General features: G+C 37.9%; 1 protein-coding gene and 1 long non-coding RNA gene across 6 annotated transcripts in view; one reads left to right on the top strand and one right to left on the bottom strand.

Annotated features, from left to right (window-relative positions):
* The window catches only part of LOC135839729 (uncharacterized), a 134217-nt gene that overhangs the window by 84850 nt on the left and 23063 nt on the right, over nucleotides 1-26304 (bottom strand). The window lies entirely within an intron of this gene.
* LOC135839725 (uncharacterized) overlaps nucleotides 1-26304 on the top strand; it is an 86933-nt gene that overhangs the window by 11214 nt on the left and 49415 nt on the right. For all 5 annotated transcript variants that reach the window (XR_010557636.1, XR_010557637.1, XM_065355889.1 and 2 more), the window contains exons 3-6: nucleotides 9332-9545; nucleotides 13311-13381; nucleotides 13471-14482; nucleotides 22688-22788. Coding sequence is in view for 3 of the 5 variants with exons in the window: in XM_065355889.1 (XP_065211961.1) it covers nucleotides 9332-9545; nucleotides 13311-13381; nucleotides 13471-14482; nucleotides 22688-22788 (1398 nt within the window). In the remaining 2 variants the exon portion in view is untranslated. The remainder of the gene's footprint in view (nucleotides 1-9331; nucleotides 9546-13310; nucleotides 13382-13470; nucleotides 14483-22687; nucleotides 22789-26304) is intronic.

The following is a 26304-nucleotide window of genomic DNA, read 5'->3' on the forward strand; positions in this document are numbered from 1 at the left end:
TTTATTAAACACTCGGCGGTTATGGGAATCAACTGAATCAAGAAGTGTGTGAGGAAAATTGTCTGACAAAAGTTGAATTATTTCAGTATTAATTCTTTATTATTTCTCATTTAAAAAAAAAAAAGAAGGTATGTAAGCTATTCCAGAAGACGATTTTACTCATAAAATGATATAATTCTAATCTCAAACCACACTTCAACTGATTTTCTCATCAAACATTAAAAATTTATCAAATGATAATGTTCCGCCCCGACGCAATGCGACTCATTTGATGGAAATATTGGATGATTTTCAGAATGGACTTGAAAATCATCAAATAAATTTAATTGGTTTTCAAATCACCTTCCAATTTATTTGATGGGTAATCAGCGCGTCCAGATGGTCCAATATATTTGACAAATCTGGGAATTTGTCAAATATATTGGACCGTCTGGATGCTACTTTAACTTCATTTGATGATTTTCAAGTCCACTCCGAAAATCATCCAATATTTCCATCAAATGAGTCGAATTGCGTCAGCGTGGAACATTATTACTTGATAATTTTTATCGTTTGATGAGAAAATCAGTTGAAGTGTGGTTTGAGATTAGAATTATATCATTTTATGAGTAAAATCATTTTCCAGAATAGCTTACATACCTTATTTTTTTTGAATGAGAAATTATTGAGAATTAATACTGAAATAATTCAACTTTTGTCATACCTACAACTTTCCAGTTACTCATTTTTTGATTCAGTTGATTCCCATAACCGCTGAGTGTTTAAATTACATTAGAATAGATCCCTAACATCATTAAAGTTTATTTTATTATTCATTGGGAAAAATAAAAAACAATAGCAATTTGAATGGGAAATTAAGAAAATCACTCAAAATTGCAACAATATCACTCTCTTACCACGTTATCACAGCAGACAATTGGAAGTCTTGTCATTCAGAGATTTGAATGTGTGGACGCTCAGGCATTCAAATCATCAAAATACAGATTTGATTGAAATATTTGACAAATCTGATTTGTCAAATACATATATTGGACCGTCTGGACGCAGCTTGTATTTTCTCTATTTCATAACGTTTTATCCACCGCCGTGGTAAAGCTAATTTTTTGACCAAGGCGTAGGAATTTTTGCATAGAAATCATTCAAATTCTTGGTCTCATGTCGATTTTTTGTGAAAAATTTCATCCGCAAACCCTTGAATGCAGTTCATTCCCTTGGCTTTGACCAAAATTGAAAATCGGTAGCATTTCCAAAATTTCCAAAATCAGCGCCCTCGAAACCTGTATTTCGACATACGTGTCGATTTTTGTGAAAAATAGACCTACTCCCCCGGATGATCTCACCCCCCCCCCTCCGAGCTGTAAATTTTCATTTATTGTGGTAAGCTAACGGAATCCTACATATATGGTTTTGGTCAACCATGGGCAATGAAATTCCATCGTCATAGCCGACCACGGCGATGGAAAATTTCAAATGACTCTCTCCCCTCTCCTAAAGGATATGAATTGGGCCCAACACTACTTATAAATTGACCATTGCACCCAAAAGAAATTCTCAAAACAATTTTTTTTTTTTTTTGGCGAGGAGATATACTATGAAATATTGTAAAATTGATAGAACTACCCACTAATGGTTTTTTCCAAGTTTTTAAAAGTATGAGACAGTGCAAGTAAAGTACATGGGTACCTAGCGTAGGATTGCTGCGATCAAAAAAGTTTCAATAGGACGGAGAAAGATTGAGATTTTAATTCGTGTGGCGTAAGAAATGAGAAGACGATCACACGAATACACATTGTATGTAGTGCAGATTGCAGGTTCCAACTTGTATTTATTTGCTGCTGGGTAAATGTAGTACGCGCGTGTTCGCGGCGTCGTGTGCTAATTATGCGGCAAATAATTCAAAGGCGCCGAGTTCAAATATCGACTTGGTTTTCCAAACTGACCGCATTGTTCTACGTACATATGATTGCGGTTAAATCGAGGAATGTTCTCTATTTTTAGTTTTTTTTCTCGTGGTTTAGCCGAAGCGAGACCTTTGCTTATTTTTTCTCAAAATTTATGATGGCGATGGCGCTATACGTTTATTTTCTCTCGATGTTCAACTGTCTACTGTCGACTGTCGATGCCTCAACATTATTGGGAAATTCCGCGAGACTCGAGAGCAACAGCTACCAGGTAGCAAAGTCGGCGGCGTGTGCACCTATTCTACTACACCTAGTCTGCGTTCAAGTTCGAGAGTTGGGAGTCGAATGCAAAAATGACGGGCTAACGTAAATGAATGCGTACGTATGCCATCGTGATCTTTATGTACGGGTATATACGAGAATCTCTGGTCCCTGCGATACGTGTACTCAAACTTATTTACGTAGTTCTATGTAGTTACGTTTACGTAGTACATTGGTATATACGAATACCTACGTTACGTGTGCTCGTCGATAACAAAAATGCACTAAAGCTTGACCTACATATTTTTACGTGAAACGTGAAGCAGCACTGCGCTTTACCGTCGCCAAGTCGCCGCACAGCGTCGTTGCCTTTATACAGCAGGTACCTACTGGAATGTTTACATTTTTGTTTAAGTACTTATAGTACCTTTACCTACCATGGAAAATCAAAACGAAAACGCATTGGTTTTTATAGGTAGCGGCAATGCGTCGTAACGAAGTGCAGATCAGCAGGTAGGTACTAGGTACCTCTACCTACATTGTACATGTACCTCGCTATACACTGCACGACGAGTGGGGGTGCGGGCGGGTGGGTGGGTACTTTTTCATATAAGTACCTACCCGAGTGTATGCAGGTAGCACTTGTAAGGCTGACGACGCTAGCCTAACCTACAGTATAGGTAGACTCGCATATGGGTCTATCGCCATATCTATGCCGAAAAAATTTCGTGGCCATCGAAATCAATAACAGACCCTTGGGTACTATTTGGCGTGACGTAGCATCGCGATGTGAAATAATTATCAGCTACGTAATCTAACGTACATACCTTGTACAATGAGTATACATTTTACGTATACTCGTGTGTACGAGTATTTAAACGACGATCAATGCCTCGTGGATTTTGCGCCTCTTGACCGGACTTGACGTCTCTTGGGCATATTTCGTCGTACCTTTCGCTTTATAGGTGGGTAACTGGGTAGGTGGGTACGGCAGCTAAATTCAACCAACACTACTCCGAGCTGAAAACCATGCAAACATTTTTTTTAGCCCCTGAGGTCCTTCCGGAAGCGAAATGACCCAACTCTAAAAAAATAGCCTATATGTATCTTTTTAGTACATATTTGAGATTCTGCATCTATCTAGTCCAAGGACTGCCATGTCACTGCTATCAAAATCCAAGACCACCTTTTGCTGATGGTTCTACTGAGCAGTTGAAAATTCACAAATCGTAAATTTTTGGGAAAATTCGTACCTATTTTGGAAATATATTTTCTTATCGAATATTACACGTCGTATGAGAATTGAATCGTTGCAAATTTCAAAAAACTTGAAAAAATTTGATAAGTCTTCAGAGTTGAACCATTTTCCTCTGCACTTTAGGTACCTAATGAAGTAATTATAAAAATAACCTATGTATTTAAATAAAAGAAAATTGTCTCTCCTGTAAAATTTCACTTTCTGAGATGTAACCTTATTACTCCGAGGGTGCGATATTTATACTCGTATAACGAGTTAGAAGGTCATTCGATGTTTTCGGACTTACTATTGAACTTCCCCACCGCTCTTTTCTCGGTCAAGCTGATGAAAAAAATCACGCTTCAACGTTCTATAGGTACCATAGGTAGGTAGGTAGGTGCCTACCAAATTGCGGGAATGGCTATAATGGCATTTAAAAAAATTACGCGTGACCGCTCGATGTTCGAGCAAATGTATTAGGGAGGTATAACTATCTACAGTAGGTACGACTAAAACTCGAGATACCTACCTTTTTTTTTTAGGGTAACCCCAGATGAAACATCTTGTGAGAGGGGCAAGTTCATTTGAGAAGTCACAATTACAATAATTTTTTACACTGAGGTCAGAGTTGTGGGACCGGAATGATTTTGGGATTGAAATTTATTCATCATTTCGGAATTGGATTTGTTTTGGGATTCGTTCTTCTAAATTTTCATTTCGGTTTTGGGATTCATTTTAGGATTGAAAAAATTGTTTCAGTTCCGGGATTTTCATTTCAACCAATTTCTAGCCCAAATTGACTAATGGACAATGTAAGGGTCTAAAAAAAATGGGAGGTTTTGACGCGAGGAATACGATCGTGTAATTAGTTTAACGTTTTAAATGCATACCTATTTTCCTTAATATGTCGAGTAATTTGTATTATAATCTGAATGAATGACAGACGATAAATGATGTAAATTGACTATTTATCAAAATAAAATCTCGGAAAAAAGGCAAAAATTGAAATCCTGAGGTTCTGGGATTGTTTCAGGTTCAAAATTATATCGGTTTCGGGACCGAGAAAAATAACAATTTCGGTTTCAGGATTGGCTTTGGGAACTGGATTTGAATCCAGATTTAATCTGTTCCGGTTTCGTACTTGCCAATGTCCAATATCCATTAAAAATTTTTGGCACCACCACGGGATTAGACAACTTCTCTACTAACTAAGTATATTTCTATACTATGTGAAAACACACGCGTAAAATACCGCATTTACGCTTGTGTTTATCAAATATGCGAAAGAATTATGTCAATTTTATTGGTAGTTGGTTTCTTCCAACGCAAAAACATGCCACGTAATTTGAAAGCATTGTGGCCTTACACGAGAAAAACATATGCTACAAACTTTTCTTGTAGCGTATTTTTTAGCAGATTTTTCTTTCAGTGCACCAATCCGCCTTCTAAACAGTGCTTTTTCTTGTGTATATTCCGAATATGTCAATAAACCGGCTGGTTTGGCTTCTTTTTTAGAGTATGGGCAGATTTTCTCCCAATGGGGCTAAAAACAACTTACCAATAAGCTTAACCTAATATACAGTAGTCCCCGCTTAATGTAGTCGCGGTTAATAGAATAATTCGGATAATGGAATCAAAATGAGTTGGGATGGAACGCTTGCATCTTCTTGCATGTAAATTTTATCGCTTATTGTAGTGAAAACAACCATTGAGTTTGGTTAATAGAATTGATTAATCTTCAAAAGTTGGAGAATAACACGGAAATTCAACGAAATTTAACATAAAGTGGATGAAAATGACATGTTTTAAATATGTTAAAATCATCGACATAAATTTTGATGTGAATGTCGAACCCATCCACATCCATCACTTTTGGATGCCCCATGTCGATGTGAATTTCATCCCTGTGTCGAGCTAATTGTTGACACAAATGCAGATCAACATCAGTCGACAATTACATCAACAATTAGCTCGACACAGGGTCGAAATTCACATCAACATGTGGCATCCATAAGTGACGGATGCGGATGGGTCAACATTCACATCAAAATTAGCATGGTCATTGTTGTAAGGGAATATCCCGGTTAATAGAATTAAAAGTACCTGGGCCCAAACCGATTCCATTAAGCGGGGACTACTGTATATGTGACTGTCTGTGATAAAACTGACCATCTGTCGCAAAAATTGAAAAATGTTTTTTCACCTATTTTTGGGCCCTAAATGGTTCAGGGAACAAAAATTCGCAAAAAATAATTTCGATTTTTTGCGACGGATGGTCGGTTTTTTCGCGGATGGTCACATATACATCATATGCTTTTACTATACAACATTAGGATATCTTAAATTGACGAAGTCTAGTACCTACTTGAAAGGAAAATTAAATATATTGTCTTAATATTATAACCACTCATGCTCCCAATACATACCTGACTGGTACACATCTCTGAGGCTTCTTCCCTATTGACAAAAATTGTGCGTACTTACAACATGCTGAAATGCATGCTTTTTTGCATATCACACGCATGCGTGAATTTGGAGTTTTTCAAAAAATTGCATGCTATTCAGCCAGTGAATAGCATGCTTAAAAGAAAACCAAAAGTATGTAAGGTGCACTGGGGGGGAAGTTGGAATTCGGGGTAAGTTAGAAAACTTGCTCTAGCGCCTAGAGGTTTATATCTGGCGAAGTGCCACTAAAGGTGACTTGAGGGTACTACCCCTACTTCATCACGGCATAAAAATTTTTGCGATTCAGTTTCATTTTAGATGTCTTTGGTTCAATTGTATTTTGTTGTTGTTTTGAACTTATTTTGAATTTGGTCTAAAATACAGACTTTCTATTTCTTAGTTTTTCGCATATAGCGGACGAACCGTGCGTCCTAGTGAAAATCTGATGAGAGTGGTCTCAAAGAGAATTAAATTCTCTACAATTTTGTTTCTGAGCAATTTTTCTAGGACGCTCGGTTTGTGATCTACGCCTCTGCAAAGTTTAGCCTGTTCTGACTTCCCCCAATTGGGGTAAGTCAGGACAGTTCATATTTTATTCCACTGAGTAAAAGCTACTGTGTCAATCACGCTCAAATTTTTACCATAGGTTAAGAACCCTTATGGGAACCTACATAATAAATTTGATACATTTTGGTTCATTAGAAGGGGAGTAACAGCTGGTCAAAGTTGAAATTGCGAAAAATCATTCTGACTTGCCCCGGTGCACCTTACAAAAAGTGCGGAAATTTTAGCAGAAAAATTGCTCAAACTCACAGGCAATACCATCTACCGATTAATTGTGAATTTTAAGGCATTCTAATGAATAATTTTTTCAAAAAAATTGAAAAAAAATTGAAAAATTTCCGGCGCGTGCGGGGATTGATCCCAGGTTCCGGCGATGTGCGCCTGCTTTACTCTCTCGGCCACCTGCAGCTTAATAGACTAGTGGTTATTTTTGCATAAATGTTATCAATTTTTGGACTTAGAAAAATTTTTACTCACTGGTGCATTTTAGAAAACACTTGGACTCAGGGATGGAAGAGCCGGGAGCGAGCCGGAGCCAGAGTCTGAAAGAGCCGGATTTTTTGAGGAGCTAGAGCCAGAGCCAAGAGCCAAGAGCCAAATAAATGAAAGTGCAGAAAAACATCAAGAGCTCTCTAGCAAAAGACCTCTTTATTTTACTTGAGAGAGCCATCATCATAAGGAGTCTTTAACCTGGAAAGAGCCAGAGCCCAGTGGAAGTCCACAAAATTTTTCAGGCTCTTTGGCTCCCTAAAAGTAGAGAAAAAAGTAAAAAAATGCGCACAATTTTATCAAAAATTCAACTTTCAACTCACATTTGTGAAGAAAATGAAGAATTTCTAAGTTTGTTTCCTCATTGACTCATTGAGAAATGAAATGAAAATAACTGCAGCATATTTTCATTTTTTTCACAGTTTTTCACGAATTTTGAACTCTAATTTGAAGAGCTAAGAGCCGGAGTGGGAGCCGAGAAATTGGAAGAGGGAGCCGAGAGTCAAAGAGCGGAGTCGGAAAGAATTGAGGAGCGAGCAAGGAGCCAAAGAGCTCATGTAAAGAAAAAGAGCCAAGAGCCAAGAGCGAGCCAGAGCTGAAACTTGCGGGGAGCTGAGCCAGAGCCAAGAGCGGGAGCCCTGAATTCAAGGCTCTTCCATCCCTGCACTTGGTTGCTAGATTGTTTCTGTTTAGCATGCAAAAATGTACATTTTTTAACGCAATAATGCACGCTTTTACACCAGTCCAAAATCACACACTGTTATGCATGCTTTTCAGCATAATTTTGTCAATAGGGTTCTGGACCTTGTTGGGGCAAGGTTCATCTACCCTCTAGGTCATGGATAAGGTCCAGCCTTGGAGGCTTCTTCACCCCTGTGATAGGGCTTTCAGGGTGTCAGTTACCTGCTAAGTTGTGGCAATGGCAGGTTCGTCTACCCTCTTGGTCCTGGATATGGCCCAGCCTTGGAGGCTTCTTCACCCCTGTGATGGGGCCTTCAGGGTATCAGTTACATAGGATGGTGTTTATTAGCACATCTCTTCGTCCCAAAGTTGTTTCATTGTAGCTCTCATTATATTGCATCGTTTTTTCTTCTATCTAGTCCCCATGAAAGTAGGTACCTACCTAAGTTATACAGTTTATTATTGCGAAAAATTAATCTTTCCAAGTGAAAAGCCTATCTATTGTTAAATGATTCTTAGCGCGTTGAAAAAAGCAAAATTTGCGAAAGGTTGACTAAAATTCCTTTGAGTAAAAATGAACCGAGTTTTCATATTTTTTTTTTTTTTTTTAGTTTTTTGCATAGATATACTGGAAGAATCGTGCGTCCTAAAAATACGTATCCCAAAAGATATATCTAGCGCTGTCAATATTACCGATTTAAAATAGAAAATATTTAAATTTGATTTTTTCAAAAATGTGTCGCTGAATTATTTTACATGCCACGGAACTTACAATCGTAACTAACTTCTTTCAAAACCGTATCGATAACGAAAAGATAAGTTATGCAATGAAAATCTCATTCTCATCTCTTAACCTCTTTTGTTGGAAAACTCGGAACGAGTCTAAGTTTTGGTTGTTCTGAGAGAAGGCGATTCGGGTAAATTTTTTTGTGGCAGTGACCTCGTACTGCTCCTATACACATGCGTCGCTAAAATGTTAAGAGGTATACCTATGTATACTACGCACGTGGTGGTCGAAACTAGGTACGTGTACGTACTCGTACATCGTAGAAGAGAGTTTTATGACTGTTTGTCGCAGATGAGCGAGCGTACGCTCAAAACTTTACGTACAATGACGACTTGTAGGCGCCGCGCCGCGCCGCGCTGTACAAATCCAACTTTTAAAAACTAGAGGTCACCGTTTTTCTTTTCGGCCGGTCTACTATAACATATCGCACTTTTGGAATACTTATGCAAGTAATAAAGTTGGGCACATTTTGAAGGGAAAAAAAACATTTTGACATTTTTGCACTATTGGGATTTTGTTTCTGATGTGACGACCAGAAATGCCAGTTTGGAGGAATTGAGTTTACTGCTAAGGTCTCGTAGAAACTCGGAGGTTACATCTCAAAATTTTCAACAAAAAAGTACTTACATTTTAGGAGAGAAAAGACACAAAAAAACTTTTTTCGAGTAAATTCGACGCATTTAAAGAATTAGTGAAGAAGATAGATAGTTTTGCACAGTTTTGAAATTTAAATAGTCGACAGGAGTGAAGTCTTTCATTTTTGTATTAAACGAATGTAGGATATCCAGTCTTTAAAATTAGGTACCTACTTGCCTAAGACGAAAGTAACACATATGTACATGCTTATACTCGTACCTGTCTGAGTGCCCTATCGTATTAGTAGATACCTAGACCTATGTAGCATAAAGTGTACCTGCACCTATTTTGTGTATTTATTTTGTGTGGATGTGTTGTTTTGATTTTTAGTCGTATTCAACTCGTCGAAGAAACTGCTCGACGTTTTCATTTCTTCTGAGAACGCGACAAATGGGCTTCCCGTTGGTGTGTTCTTTCCTTCGCACAAAAACTGTTCGTACGTCGGTCAACTTGGTGGCGGAATGTCGAACGATTCTCAAAATTTGCTCAATTGGTCACTGCCTAGTGTAAATGCAAACGCTCCTGTTTCCAGTGTTTTATTCCGGTGAGTTTTAAACACCTTACAATACAATATAACTAGAACTACCTACGAGTAGATATCCATCATTCCACCGTAAAGGTATTAAGTATAGGTACTTTTTGGCTAACGGATTGATTTTACTCGTACCTACCCACGAGTATGTACCATACGTTACACGTATTCGGTCACATGACATTCGGCAAAGGCAAAATATACTAACTGGCCATAGGTAGTATGGCAGGCATAGGCGAGTGTGGTACCAATGTGTAGATCTCGCCGAGGCAAACACGGTGAGCTACCTGTGTGTTTTTTTTTTTTTGGTTCCCAGGATACACAAGGTGCCGGGGGTTTTTACAAATAAACATACAAATATTTATTTACATCTTAAATCTGAGACTAAATCTGAACAAAATGTATTATCTTAATTTATCCCTAATCCTAGATCTAAGATGCAGGCGGAGGGGGAGGGGGAAGACGGGTTGTCCACCACGACCCATACTCCCTAGGCGGTTGCCAAGGACCCAATCACCCTACCAGGCTTCGTTATCACGCATGCCCATCAGGTAGTCGGAGTCCCCAACCCATCTTGGGAAAAGGATTTTAGGGAGAAGAATTTGGTGCGTACTGGGGGGGGGGGTGTCAACAAGTGTTAGTCTCCCCTTTGCATTACACGAGTTTCGGATATGGGGGGGGGCATTTGAGAGGAGGCCAGTGCACTTGCTAAGGGCTTCACACCAGCCTCTCACTTTGTACTTAAGAGTGCAGTACGAGATATGACTAATTATGATAGGTTGAAAAATGTAGGAAAATAGGTACGATTAGTTAACTTGGTCTACTTTGCAAATATGTACAGCATTATAATACAAAAAAGAAATTATAATACAAGAGAGAAGCCCACACTAAATTAGTCTAGCTTATGGTTTTGAGAAGAATAGGTATATTTAGGCCTTAGGGCATGTGTAGGTTTTGAAAAATTTAACTACAGTTATTTACAGCTTGAGGTAGTGCATTTTAATGGGTTATTTACACGGTGTCTACTAGTTGATGTTTGGTTGATAGATCAGGATTGAAGCTGTTACTCCTTCTGGGTGCATACTCTGGCAGTAACTGGGTGGTCCATGAAGCATTCAATGATGGATTGTTTCACTGTTGGCCACTCCAGTTTATCCAGACCACACTCTAGTCTTGGTACTGCTATCTTTTTGAGCTTGAGTTGGTTGCATTTGGCAGCAAGTGCTCTCATTGTCATTACAAAGTCCTTGATTGACGGCTCATCATTGTACTGTTCTTTGGCGATGGCATAGTGATAGAGGATGTAATTTCCACCTTTTATGAGCTCAACTACTTCACCAACCTTAGCACCCCTTGACCTGAGAGTGTCTTGGTTGCTGAAGGCTCGTTTAAATAGCAGCGCAATACCCTTGGACATCCTGAAGACTCTGCTGACACAATGGGCCAGGGCAAACTGTGGGTATTGTCTAAACAGATCATCCTCTAGTTCCTCCAGGGTGAAGATCCCATTTGATTTGGTCTCTATCTTTCCCCAGTTGGAGTGTTGGATTTTCTTTTCTAGTTCCTTCTCAGCTTGTTTGAGAATTTTCTCCACCCTAGCCGGGGTTATTTGGCCCATCTGAAGGTAATCGCTGTATGGCAGTAGACAACCCACAGCAACCGGCCCAACTGGGCAGTAGAATCTCTCTTTTATCCCCCTTTGTACAAGGTACTGCATTGTGGGTTGGTATATGTAATGTGAAAATATCAGAGAGTAGGGATGGCCCAGTTCACCATGAGTGATCAACTGGTCCACCGCCTTGTCAACTAAGGTAAAGTGGGGTAATTCCGATGGCAAAATTCAAAATTTTAGCAATTTCTCATTTTTTGGATTTCCTGTACATTTTGGGGCAAAAATGATGTAACAACTTTATTCCTGCGTCCTTCAGCTACACAATGACTATATTGAAGAGTGATTTGTGTGAAGGCTTCATACATATAATTGAAAAAACATTTTGGAAGATTGAGTTATCAGAATTACCCTAAAAATGGGGTAATTCCGATAATGAGTTTTATAAGGAAAGGAATTCTCCCAGGGTAATTCCGAGCCAGTAATGTTGAAATATACCATTTATTGCATATTTAGGTTTTTATTTCATGTAAATTGAATCATTAGAACAAAAATTGAAAATTTTTTACAAATATGCATTTTTGAGGCATAATTTTTGAAAACTAGACAAACTAGAGAAAAATGACCCGTTTTGAGGATTTTCGTTGATAATTTCGACCCCCCAAAACTATACTACATCAAAACAGAGAAAAAAACATTGCAGGGCAATTTTGCTGGGGCTATCGGAATTACCCCGCGGCATGAAAAATGATCAACATGTTTAATAATTCAACACCACCAAAAAAATAATTATAAAAGCAAAATCAAATGAGGTACTGACACTTTAACACCTATCCATCAAATTTCAACTTCTAAACAGAATTTTTCAACAAGTTTTGAATGGTAAAAACGAGTTTCAAAAATGCACTGTTTTTTGTGGCAAAGGATTTGGGCATTCAGATTTTGAACACTGCACAGACTTGACAAAACAGAGCAGATGAACCATCTGATCATTAATGGGTGTAGGTTAGCACTAAAACTACCTACTTTCTTCATCATTTGTGCCAAAGTGTTTTTTGCAACAAAGCTAGGGCTTGCTATCGGAATTACCCCATATCGGAATTACCCCACTTCACCTTATGTTAGGGTAAGGTTGCCAAAATTGTACCAGCACCCAAATCGTACCACCCCCTCTATCTCGGAAACTATTCACAAATAGCACTTTCTACCGATAAAATATGTTACTAGCATGCATTTCAAGGTGCCTGATATCAATATTGGGCACATTGAATCATTGGTGTTTTTTTATGACGTTTTTTAGAAAAATTGCATTTTCCATTAAAAAAACTGACCTGTTATGTAAGGTAATTGCGACAACAAATCTTTGAAAATCTAAGTTACGTTTAATCCTCCTGAAAGTACGTAATATTACCTACATTTAGAGATATTTATGAAAAAAATTCATCAACATAAACCTGAGTGATAGAAGGTTGATGTTAAAAAACGTGAGTTGCCCAAATCGTACTTGTTGATGGTTGTGAGTCCCTCTATCTAATCATGGGAGGGAGCTAAGGGCGTCTAAAGTGTACCAAATGGTCAAAAAATGAAAAACCGTCATAATAAAAAATTCGACCTGGGGAACTTGTAGAGCATTCTTTTAGCAAAAAATTGAAATTTTTGGCATTGGCCTACCTTCATTTTTGAAGGATTTATGCAACTTTGAAGTTTGGAAACAGATCAATTTCAGAAAAATTTCAAAATAAAAAGTTTCCTCAAATTTCACAGAAATTAATCTGTTTTCAAACTTCAAAGTTGCATAAATCCTTCAAAAATGAAGGTAGGCCAATGCCAAAAATTGCAATTTTTAGCTGAAAGAAATGCTCTATACAAGCTCCCCAGGTCGAATTTTTTATTTTGACAATTTTTCATTTTTTACTCATTTGGTACACTTTAGACGCCCGTAGCTCCCTCCCATGATTAGATAGAGGGACTCACAGGTAGCTCGCCATGTTCGCCTCGGGGAGATCTACACGTTGGTATGTACCAAACACGCCTATGCCTGCCATACTACCTGTGGCCGGCTAATTGACAATTGATATCCGCAGCCATACCTCGTATCGCACTTTTAGGCACTTACATATTTCATTTAAGCACTTAGGGTGGGTAATCAAAGTTTCATGGTGTTTCAGATTATGTTACCAACTTGCAGAGCACAATCATAGTGTTTACGAGACGTTGTACAAATTTGCGGTGATTAAAGGTAGGTTTTACGTCTTGTCGCGCTTAAGTTCGAATTACCTATTACTAACAATTAGGATAGGTAGCTAAAAATGTGCGACTGGTCCGCAGGTTGCGAATTTGCCGTGCAGCCAGCCAAAGGCAGCGTATCTTCGTCCGATTTATTCAACGTGGCCGAAGATACGAGTACTTCGGGAAGCGGTGGCAACTCGCTCAACTGTTCTTTATCGTTTGCGAACGTATTGAACATGGCCAGCGATAATTTGCGCCGCCGAAAAGGACTGATCGTAAAGCTCGGCAGACTGAACGTTAGATGCGGCGTAGGATACGTGCAGTTTTCGTCCAGCGGCGGTTCGGTCTCGCCTAGAATATGCGGAAAATTCGAAGAAATCGAGCTTTCGCAACGTCAGCATTACTTCGAGCCGACAAAGACGACGCCGATGGCATCGTGGCAAATCATCCTGTACGGTAAACCGGCGTTCGCGTTCACTTACGAATTGGTGGATTTCTGTTACAACGTTTCGTTGCACTCCAGAAACGATAGCGTAGTTATACGACCGTTGCTCAACATTTTTTGTAATTATCAAATTTCACTGCCCTACGGTAATCGTATCAACATAAGCATCAGCATCAAGTCGTCGTCGTCGTCGTCGTCCGTGAAATCCGTGGCGAATGTTGCCGCCACCGATAACTCGACTCGTGCCACCGAATTGCAAACGATATCAACGAATGCGCCGGATCCTGTTTGCGGTCTGTTGCTGCTGCGGCTATGGGACTCGAACAGTTCGATGGCATTTTGCCAAAACGATTCGCATTCTTTGGAGAACCGCGACTGGCGTCTGCGATGGCAAAGCGAGCAGAACCACTTGCGAATTCGCGTTTTTGCGCCCCTAGATACGCAGCTCGAGCTGGTCTTCCACTACGAAGCGGTTCCGGAAGCCGATATCGTCGGCAGCTGCGCTTACGGATCCGTTTCGGCCAATTCGGCTTGCGTTAACCTCGTCGACAGCGTCAAATTGGACTGGATGCAGGCCGAACAGCACTGCCTTCGTAGTGGCGGCCATTTGGCCAGCGTGTTGGACGAACAGTCGCAGCAAATCATCGACCAGTACTTGATGAAAAGGTCAGTAATATACATACCTTCGTCTATTCTATCCTACACCTGCTTTCTATGCTATTCGCGCGCTGCACATTTAGCTAGGTAGTTATAGGTACCTACTTATTATTAAAATCTGAAATCTCTGTAAGTACGTTAGGGTGGATCGCAAAGAAAAGTCAGCGGATTTTGACGAAATTTTGCAGACACTTTCATTTTTAGTGGAGGGGAGATTTGGGACCTCAATGAGGGAGAATTTCAATCATTCAAGACCATTAGCAGTTAAAAATTTTCAAATCGAATATTTTTGGATAAATTTATGGCTTTGAAATTTTTTCTTTGCCAGTATTTTTAGGTTGGTATCAGGGACGAAGCGAAGGGGGGCTAGGGGGCAGCCTGCCCCCCAGTGTTCCGCAAAAGTTGGGAAAAGTTGGGAAATTGCGAGAAACACAAGAAAGTTGGGAAAATACAAAAATTCCGACAATAAGTATTTTAGTTTTGGAGTTTTCAAATATTAAAATTTTTTAAAATTATCAAAGTTGAAAACTTTTCCAACTTTTGAAGCCAAAGTCTGCCAAACCAGTTTCTAAATCTATGATTTTCCCAACTAAAATAATTCACATTTTTTTTCAAAAATGTTTGCTGTTGTGTCTTTTCTCGTCAACATTACAGCTGTTTTGCTTCTTGAAATTACAAATTTTGAAAATCTTTTACCCTCGCTTCGCTCGGGCCAATCTGGTTTTTTTTTTCACATTTAAAAATTTCAAGATACCATTGATAAATTTCTTAAAAAGTTGAGATCAGAAAAAATGAATTTTTTCATTAAATTTGATATCGTTCTACTTTTTGAATTACAATTTTTCCAAAGCTTTTAGCCTCGATTCGCTCGAGCCAATTTGATTCTCTTCTACTAAGTTACAATTTCAAGAAACGTATGATTGACTTTGAAAAATATTGAGACCAGAAAAACTGGATTCTTTTATTAAAATTGATGTTCTACTTTTCCATTTCAAGTCACATATTTTCCAAAACTTTTGCCATTCCTTCACTCGGGCCAATTTAGTTCTTTTTTTCACACTAAGAATTTCACAAAACCATTAAGTAATGAAATTGAAAGGAAGTTGAGATCAGAAAAACCGAATTCTTATATTAAAATTGATGTGGTTCTACTTTGTAAACTACAAACTTTTTAAAGCATTCGGCCTCGCTATTCTCATCTACAAAGTTACAATTTTTTGGCTACAAAATGTTGTGATACAATCCCCTCACTACTTCTACTCGTAACTTAAATACCATCTTTTTTCATTCAACTTGGGAATTTTCAGTGTCTTTAAAAAAAATGTTGGAGCCAAAAAAATTTCTCCCACCCCACCCCCTTGCCCCCTATGGCAAAAAACACTTTTTTCGGGGAAAAAATCCTACTTCAACAAGTTTTGAATGAAAATTTTTGAATTCACCCAAAATATATTGAGGAAACATGAGTCTATCAAGGTGAATTTTTTCAAAATTTTTTGGCCCCCAGGGGGGAGATATTGACAAAAGAAAATTTGAAACCGCCGTATCCCCGAACCCAATTCTGGTGCCCAAAATTTTTTTTCTTTCAAAAATATATCTGCATGAGTACTATAATTGGTATTTTTTTCAAATTTTTTCTCCAGGTGGGTCATACTCAAAAATGCGTTTTTTGTGTCACGGAACCACCAAAAAAAGCGATACTGCAAGTGATATAATTCTGAAATTTTGCATTCGGACCTCTAAAAACAATATAAAACCAACCAACTTCTTGAAAGCTCAATTTTGGGGCCATAAGCACCCCCTCCCCCTCCCCCAATTTTGGGGCAAAAGAAGATGGACAATATGGGTATCGTTTTCATATGAATCGAACTTGCTGAACACGAATATGAAGTTAGATTTGCAGTAGGACCCTCCTAAGGGTCACACTGGGGGAGGGGGTTGCCCAAAAATTCGATTTTTCGAGAAATAGAACCCCGCTCCCCAATGTAACTTTTAGGAGGGTTCAACTGTAAAAATATAACTTCATATTCGTGTTCAGTGGGATTCTTTGCAAATATTTCGCATTAATGATGCCAAATATATCGAAAAATATCATTCCTAAAACTGAAGCAATATTTTGAAACGCACGTGGTGTTAATTTTTTATAGTCAAAAATTTCCTAAATTTTTTGCGATTTTTCTCGATTTTCTTGAAATGTAAAATTTTGGCATCACTGCGTTCCAAAATATTTCTTCAGTTTCAGGAATGACGTCTTTCAATACTTTGTCGTCATTAACGCGAAAAATTTGCTAATAAAAATTTTCAAAAGATCAACTAACCCAAAAATAAACGATATGCAAATTTTCAATCGCTCAGAAGAACGCTAAAAGTGGTCTAGGATTTGGACGGCAATACCATAGATCAACGCAGAATCTCAAATGTTTCCATTTGGGACTGGGCTATTCTGGGTAGGGGCTGCAGCGGAAAAACACAATTTTTTCGATAATGCCCCATCTTTGAGGGCCCATATCTCCCTGTTAGGATACCTTTCAACTCAAAATGACAATTCTGCTCAATTTGGTAAAAATCCACCTTTTTTTAAAAATCATGTTTCACGAAAAATTCGAATTTTTGGGCAACCCCCTCCCCCAATGTGACCCTTAGGAGGGTCATACTGCAAATCTAACTTCATATTCGTGTTCAGAAAGTTCGATTCATATGAAAACGATACCCATATTGTCCATCTTCTTTTGCCCCAAAATTGGGGGAGGTGGTGCTTATGGCCCCAAAATTAAGGTTTCAAGAAGTTGGTTGGTTTTATATTGTTTTTAGAGGTACGAATGCAAAATTTCAGAATTATATCACTGGCAGTATCGCTTTTTTTGGTGGTTCCGTGACACAAAAAACGCATTTTTGAGTGTTTTTTGAGTTTTTGAAGATGACCCACCTGGAGAAAAAATTTGAAAAAAATACCAATTATAGTACTCTTGCAGATATATTTTTGAAAGAAAAAAAATTTTGGGCACCAGAATTAGGTTCGGGGATACGGCGATTTCAAATTTTCTTTTGTCAATATCTCCCCCCTTGGGGGGCCGAAAAATTTTGAAAAAATTCACCTTGACAGACACATGTTTCCTCCATATATTTTGGGTGAATTCAAAAATTTTCATTCAAAACTTGTTGAAGTAGGATTTTTTCCCCGAAAAAAGTGTTTTTTGACCATAGGGGGTAAGGGGGTGGGGTTGGAGAAATTTTTTTGGCTCCAACATTTTTTTTAAAGATACCCAACAATGTTTCATCAAAATTTCAAAAATCCAAGGACAGGGGCATTTCACCTATCTTACCCGGGAATACCCTTTGGAGTCAGATTTCCATTTTGTAAAAGGGCGCTGAACAAGCACTTCACTGCCAACAGAGATTTCTTTTTCAGGTACAGTTGAACGATGTTGAATATTTCGTTCAAGTTCAGTAGCTTTCAGGTATGAATCTCAATCACGAACAGAGGTACTTAGCTTCGACTCTTTGTTGAATTGAAGGTAGTTTATCACATATTTTTCTGTTGAACATTTGCTTAGCTGGGGAAATGCCTGTAGTCGAATGCGGTGTACTATGGTACATGAGCAAATACATAGTTGTTCAATTCGATCAAGTATTTACTTTCTTCAAGATTGCAATTTCCACAATTTTACTGGTACTGCGATTCTATCTTTCCACTTCGTCGTTGGCTTGTGCCCAAGGGAAGTATGGGTTACCTCGAGCTGAGTTAAGTAGTTTCAAAATTCTTCAGAGTTGAAGGGAGGACTATTATTGGATGTAATCGTGCTGCAATACACAAATTGCGCGAAGACTTCAGAGAAAAATTGAATTACATCACTCGTCGTAGTATTCTTCATGATCTTGCATTCGATGAACTTTGAAAATATTTTCAACTGTTTTGAAGTCAACAGCCAGGTGTTGCCACGGATGGTCTGGTAGAGATCTGGGTTTCATTTGTTGCTTGGTGATGTGTTTTGAAATTTTCTGACATTCATCAAACTTACAAACGAAGTCTTCTGCTTGTTTATCAAGGCCAGGCCAGCATATACTTTACTTCTCAGATGGTCCTTCATTTTAACAATGCCAGGATGGCCTTCGCATATGAGCGTTTATGAGGGGTTTTCGGCGCAAGTTTTCAGGAATAATTATTCTCGAACCTCTCAAAAGTACACCATTGCAACAAAACATATTTACACGTAATTCTAGAATGCGGTGTTGCCACATAGGTAAACACTACAGCTATGTCCCTGGTAGGTATGCCAAAATGTATGTATCATTCCTGAAGGTGGGTAAATACTTTGGAACACGGTGGTGTCAATTTTGTTCTGCCATTCTTGGCAATTTAAAGAAATCAAAAAAATGTTACGCATAAGTTTTTGGCCATATTTTTTTGTTTTTAAAAAATTGGTGAAAATAATGAAAAAATTGGCACCACTGAGTTCCAAAATATTTCTCCGCTTTCAGGATGCGAAGTATTTGCCAAGAAAGCATTTTCATAGCACAAATTTATCCAAAAATAAGCGATTTACAAAATTTTTAACTGCTTGACATGGGGCTATTTTTTACAAAACAGGCTGTGTAGCGACAGGAGCGAAAAAACCACAATTTTTTTAGAAAATGCCTTCTCTTCGAGGGCGCAAATCTCTCCTCCAGGGACACCTCTGGAGCTGAATTTTTTTTTCTGAATAGGTAACTTTCAACTCAAAATGAGCTGAATTTTGTTCAAAATCCGCTGACCTTTTTTTCCACGATCCACTCCTCCTTACCACTCGTAGATACCTAATCACGTAGGTTCTCAAATACAAATACTCAGTACAAATGAACGTACGTGAGTCAATATAGCTGAGTATTGCAGGTACTTGAGGTACTTAATACCTAGTTACCTACCTACCTACAGGTACTTAATATTGTACGATGAACCCAGGTTGGTGGATGATTAGTAATCCGCGGATTCGGATGGATTGTATGTAGATATTTGGTGTTGATAAGTTGCGTCGTCGATTGGTAAACGAAGTGGCGGGAAGCGTGTAGTACGGCTACGGTTACGAATACGTTGCGACGAATCGAGTTGAATGCGATTATCGATTTCAGCGACGACGCAACAAACGTTACACAATGAAGGACGAACGTGCTTAGGTCAATTGTACGAGTATACTCGAAAGTTTGCCCCCAGCCCCCAGTAACTGCGACTGCTGAATGCTGAATGCTGATCCAGGTTGTACGAATGCAAGAGTCGTGTCCATGCCTGCTTGCTAGGGTGACCCTTAAAATGCAAAAGTAAATATTTTTTCGGTCTGACCCCCTAAATTTTTTAATTATATCATAAAATTCTCGAATACAAAATTTTAGCCCATTTGGAGGTCATTAACCCGTGCCGAATTGACTAGAATGTTTAAATGGGATTTAACATGGGTTTTTAAGTGAAAATTGCATTTAAATTCCTCTTAGGCGCCTAAAAAATAATTCCGAGGGTTTTTCACAAGAAAATGCTACAAAAGCATGTCAAAAATCATATAAAACAATAACAGGTTCATGGGGACCCCCCTGCCCTTCCTTCCTGCCCTAAAAATATAGGGGAAAATTCAATATTTCCAGGGTGGGAAGGAAGGGTAGGGGGGTCCCCATGAACCTGTTATTGTTTTATATGGTTTTTGACATGCTTTTGTAGCATTTTCTTGTAAAAAACCCTCGGAATTATTTTTTAGGCGCCTAAGAGGAATTTAAATGCAATTTTCACTTAAAAACCCATGTTAAATCCCATTTAAACATTCTAGTCAATTCGGCACGGGTTAATGACCTCCAAATGGGCTAAAATTTTGTATTCGAGAATTTTATGATATAATTAAAAAATTTAGGGGGTCAGACCGAAAAAATATTTACTTTTGCATTTTAAGGGTCACCCTACAGTGCTTGCCTGCAGGCTCCCACTTGATGAAAGAAGCCAGGCAGAAGTGGCTTTACACTGTGTAAAATTGCTCGCATTTTTGAATACATAGTAGGTACTAGGTAGTAGGTACATATGTATATCGTTGTACTCCAAACGGTTAAGCCCCCCTATAGTAGCCTGAATTGCAGCGAATGTTTCATCCGTAATGACGCAGTCAGTTTCTCGTAGATAATGACGCGCAATGGCTTTTATTTTCTCTCATTTTTTTTTTCTTTTTTTTTCATTTTCGTTTATTACTTAGGTACATATTATTTCATAAGGGCTGAAGCTGAAACGAAAACGATCGCAATGCGAGCAGACTTACCTACACGAATACATATAGCCTATTTGACTTACGTTTATGTACGGCGATATGTACTCGTACGTTCAATTATCGCGGTCGATCTTCCTTCGAAACAATAACAACGTTTCGAAAACAAAAACAAAAGGGAACAGCGATGAATATCCTACCGACTTTTGACTATAATACTTATCGAACAAATAACAAACTTATTCGTGAGAAGCTTATAGCCTGCTCTCATGCTCGTATATGGTCGTACGGTCGTATGTAATGTACAGGATGCCCAAAAATATCGTGTATACCCCTAAAAAAGTGTTCTGCTAGCCTGAATGTTTCGGTTGATGACAGTGCATGATGATATAATGATAGCACATGATTGGTTGTTGGACTGGAGAGATAACATTCCACCAATCATATACATCTATTTCACGTTGCCAACCTACGTATATTTTTAATAAAAAACTTTCTTCGGGGTTCACGATATTTTTGAGCACCCTGTACATATCTAATGTAGGTTGGTAGGGTATACTTACCTACCGTTATCCGTTATCGTTACGTCTTGGGACGTATTTTATATACATATACGACGACGATAGACCTACAGGTCCGTACCTGTTCTGTTATACCTATACTTATTGTAGAAAGGTATAGTTGGTGTGTGTTTGCCAAGTAGGTATGGGGAGGTAGGAGGTACAAAAGAGTGGCGTTTGCCGTTCAGTTAATGCTGGAATTGTTTACGCTTCTACTCAGCAGTCGCAGTAATAACGGCTGCAAAGGCAACGTATAAACTCGTAACAAGCGCCACGTACACACATATATATGTGCGTACAAAAGATTTACAAATACGTGGTAGATAGAGATACCTATATCAAATAAAGGAAAGGCTTCTACGTATCTTACAATGTGCGAATTAGAATTTCGCAGGCAAAATATATATACAGTACATATTCAGCATCTACGCGTACGCTTCATCGTCAGAGTACCTAAGTATATTTTGTGAACGATATGTAGTATAGTATCATAGTATCAAGCACGATAGCTTTAAACTTGAAAGGCGTAGCTTTCGTACTTATATACCTACTCGTACATATATCTACCTACCTATCTACATATTGTAGGTACTTTGAAAAAAAAACAATCTTGAAAAAACATCTTGCGCAGTAGGCAAGATTAACCGACTTTGCTCTGTTATACAGGAAAATAAACAAATTTACCGAAATTTACGGATTTACCGTAATTTACCAATTTACCAAAATTCACCAATTTACCGAAATTTACCAATTTACCAAAATTTTCCAATTTACCGAAATTTACCAATTTACCAAATTTACCAATTTACCCAAATTTACCAATTTACCAAAATTTATCAATTTACCGAAATTTATCAATTTACAGAAAATTTCCCAATTTACCGAAATTTATCAATTTACAGAAAATTTCCCAATTTACCGAAATTTACCAATTTACCAAAATTTACCAATTTATCGAAATTTACCAATTTACCCAAATTTACCAATTTACCAAAATTTACCAATTTACCAAAATTTACCAATTAACCAAAATTTACCAATTTTCCAAAATTTATCAATTTACCAAAATTTACCAATTTACCCAAATTTACCAATTTACCAAAATTTACCAATTTACCAAAAATTACCCCAGCAATTTACTAACATTTACCTCGGTAATTTACCAGACATTACCCACTAATTTACCAATTTTACATTTTACCAAGAATTACCCCAGCAATTTACCAACATTCACCTCAGTAATTTACCAGACATTTCCTCACTAATTTACCAATTTTTTACCGAATTTTAATTACCCCAGTAATTTACTGGCAAAGGTTTTTACCAATTTACCCTCGCTTTCGCAGCATTTTGCCAAATATCTATAAATGACGTATGTACGAACTCATTAGCGGGTACTTCGCCTTCGCCTACAATCTTATTAACGATTTCATTGGATTTTACAGTCCCAGTTACCAAGATTCAAACTCATACTGGATTGGCGCTACGGATATCGGGCACGAAGGTGATTTCCATTGGACGGATGGTTTCGCATTTTCGTATTCTAGTGAGTACCTCTACCTACTACCTACCTACAGTTACTTACTCATCGGTCATTATACATTTTTTATGTAGGTAGCCACAACATTCTGTCCCTCACGCAGCTATTTATAATCCCCGAAAACTCATTATTAATACCCGTTGTACCTACCCGTTGGGACTTGGGAGGCTACTTATTGTTTCGCGTCCGCGTCCGACCGCTTTTGCTATAGAAACTCTAATTGCAGCTTGCAACCTACAGCCAGCAGTTGCGAGTCGTTGATAGAAAAAATAGATAATAATGTACGCAACCGGTGCGACGACGTTCAACCTCGTTAAAAATTGAAATATAAGGATTCCCTTTATTCGAGCGAAGTGAGGAGAAAAATGCAAAAATGGCAAACAAAAAATTGTATCCGCGCGGCCCTGTCGTCATCGGTTCATCGCTTCGTCGTCGTGTCAATAAACGGAAGGAAAAGAAACGTCGTATTATTCGTAACAATGTCGAAATGAATGCCGACGCGGCGCAATTTCCAATTTCCTCAGCGAAAGCGTTTCCCACGTCCAATCATTTAAATTACGAGAGAAAAAAGCCAGGAGAACGTTCGCAAGTTGAAATTCCAAATGTTCGAGCGGATATTGAAGCGTAGTCAGTTGTCAAGTTGAGCAAGGCTCAGCTGCAACATGTGTACATATAGCTGAGTTATTGCTACAATTTTATATACAGCATGACACAAAAGTAGTGACTGCTGGCTTTTATTTCCAAGTGGAAAGAGATAGTAAGATGAATAAAGCAGCGTTGAGTAGAATAAAGGCTTTCAAAAGCGACCTTGAAAATTTCAGACCCATGCACAGAGTGTCCAAAAATTGAAAAACCGGTTTGGTCAAAAGATTCAAACCGGTTTTTATTCGCGCAATGTATTATACACACTAAGGCGACAAAAACGTGATATGAATTTTTTGAAACTGGTTTACAAAAAATACCCAAAAATTGTAGATAGAGAAAAAAGCTTGAAACAAAAGTTGTAGAGTGTGAAAAATTTTGAATCTGGCTAATTACAAGTGATTTGTAACCAAGTTCCTTTCAATGACTTGCTGTGAATTAATGAACTGATTTCAAAATCTGATTAGCAAAAATTGTTCAAATTTTTTTACGCTTTACAACTTATGTTTTGAGCTTTTATCTCTTTCTTCAGAGAACTCCATTCATGGCGTTGTCTGAGAGTTTCATATCCAAGAATAAATTGCCCTCTTTTGGAGCTTGCTGGAGTTTGAAATCTTTACGAAATTCAGCTTTTAATTTTTTGAAAGCATTTTGTTGGACTTCAGTCCATTCTACAGGTACATCATCGCCCTTTGTCAATTTGTAGATGGGATTAACGATTTGTGAATATTCAGGTATAAAGTCTCTATACAGACCAGTATTTCCTACCAAAGCCAATAACTTGGAAAGTGAGAATCTGCCTCTTTTGGTGTGCTTTTTCTCAAATTCCTCAAGCTTTCTGATTTTATCACTTTGTTTACCAACTTCCTTGGTCGGATATTACAAAGCCTAAATGATCTGCCTGATTTTGAAAGAATTGAGTCTTGGTAGGATTAAGTACTCCCTATTGACAAAAATTATGCGATAGCATGCTAAAACGCATGCTTTTATGCATAGCACAAGCATGCGTGAATTTGGACTTTTTTCAAAAAAAACATGCGATTCAACCTGCAAATATCATGCGTAAAAGTAATGTTAAAGCATGTAAAATGAAATAAATATTGAAAAATTTTTTGCCATGGGTGGGGATCAAACACAGGACCCACAGTTTCTATTTTTCCACATTACCTAACCAACTTGGCCACTTTGCTGCTCGCAAAGTGTGGAGTTATTTCCCCATATAAATGTTTGCACTTTTAGGACTTGGGAGAAAAATTTAAAACTTTAATAAGTTCACAACACACAAACATTTATGCGGAAATCACTCCACTCTTCGCAAGCGGCGAAGTGGCCGAGTGGGTTAGGTACCGCAGAAAAAATAGAAACTGCAGGGTCCCAGGGTCGATTCCCACCTAGGGCAGAAGATTTTTTTCAATTTTTCTTTCATTTTACATGCTTTAACATTACTTTTACACATGCTATTCGCAGGCTGAATACCATGTTTATTTTTGAAAAAAGTCCAAATTCACCCATTACGCATCAACACTCCTTTTTTTATGCATAATTTTGTCAATAGGGCTAAGCCATGTTTGCAAATAAGTAGGAAAACTTTTTCTGATCTCGCAATCACTTCTTCAAAAGTTTTACCAGAAACCTTAATATCGTCAACGTATTTCATTGTGCCTTCTTCATTATCTGCACTTGATTGATCATAATATGGCACCTCGGGAGTAATAAGGTCACATCTCAAAAAAGTGAAATTTTACAGGAGAGTGATTTTCTTTTTTTTTAAAACTTGATTCATTATTTTTATCAACTTATAATTAATTGTGAGGAATGAATAGCACCTCATTTTAAAGATCTGGTATCCTACCTTCATTTAGCATAAGAACACTTTGAAAAATAAAATCTTAAAGAGGAAATATTTCAATGTGTGGAAAACATTTTGAGTTATAACCTTTCATTAAAGTTGATGTGAAGGCGAAAGGAAGCGTCCAAAAAAAATTTCATGATAACAAAGTTGTAGAGAATTAAATTTCCAATCGACATAATGTCATTAGTTTTTTTCTAAAGTGCTTAGTTTTTGAGTTTTTCTCAAAAAACAAAAAATTTCATGATATGTGCAAATTCATTTTTCTGAAAAGTGATCAATTTAAAAAAATTTTGTATTTGGTACAAACCAATAAAAAATGCACTCCTTGTGACTATTTCTAACTGACAAACATTCAAAACAATCAAAACTATTTGTTAACACTTTGTATGTACGAAATTTGCTCAAAAAAGGTAGAGTTTTTTGAGATGTGCCCTTATAACTCCAAACAACTTGCAATGTTGTTGAGATTTTGAGTTAGGCCATTTGCGTTTTTTACATACAAGATCTAGATGATGTACCCAACTCAAAGTGTAATTTTTGGTTGAGGGGGGTCATACAAACCCCAAAAATGCAAAAACATCAAAATCAATTTTTTTTGAGATGTGACCTTATTACTCCCGAGGTGCGATATGAACAAATTTGCCTGACAAAATTTTTAATCCATAAGGGAGTCTGGTAAATTCATAGACTTGCCCCTCAACTTGGAATGCCACAAATTTTTGTGATTCTGGATCCAATACTCGCTGCCAGAAACCTGCTGTAAGGTCTAAGGTATGGAACAATTTGTCTCCAGCATTATTGTAAATCATACTGGAGGTTGTGTTCAGTTCTGTAAGTACATTGATCAAAAACTTATTTAATTCATCTGCTTTGAGACACAGACGAATTTCATTGTTTTTCTTTACGACTGGAGCTAAAGTATTGATGTAAGGTGAGTGTGAGTATTCAATTATTCCCATAGCAAGCATTTTTGCTATTGCACGTCGTAAGGCTGGCAATAGTTTTTTGCTTGGACAAAATTTCTCACC

Source organism: Planococcus citri, chromosome 3 (genome assembly GCF_950023065.1).
Source record: "Planococcus citri chromosome 3, ihPlaCitr1.1, whole genome shotgun sequence".
In the NCBI taxonomy this organism is placed as follows: Eukaryota; Metazoa; Arthropoda; class Insecta; order Hemiptera; family Pseudococcidae; genus Planococcus; species Planococcus citri.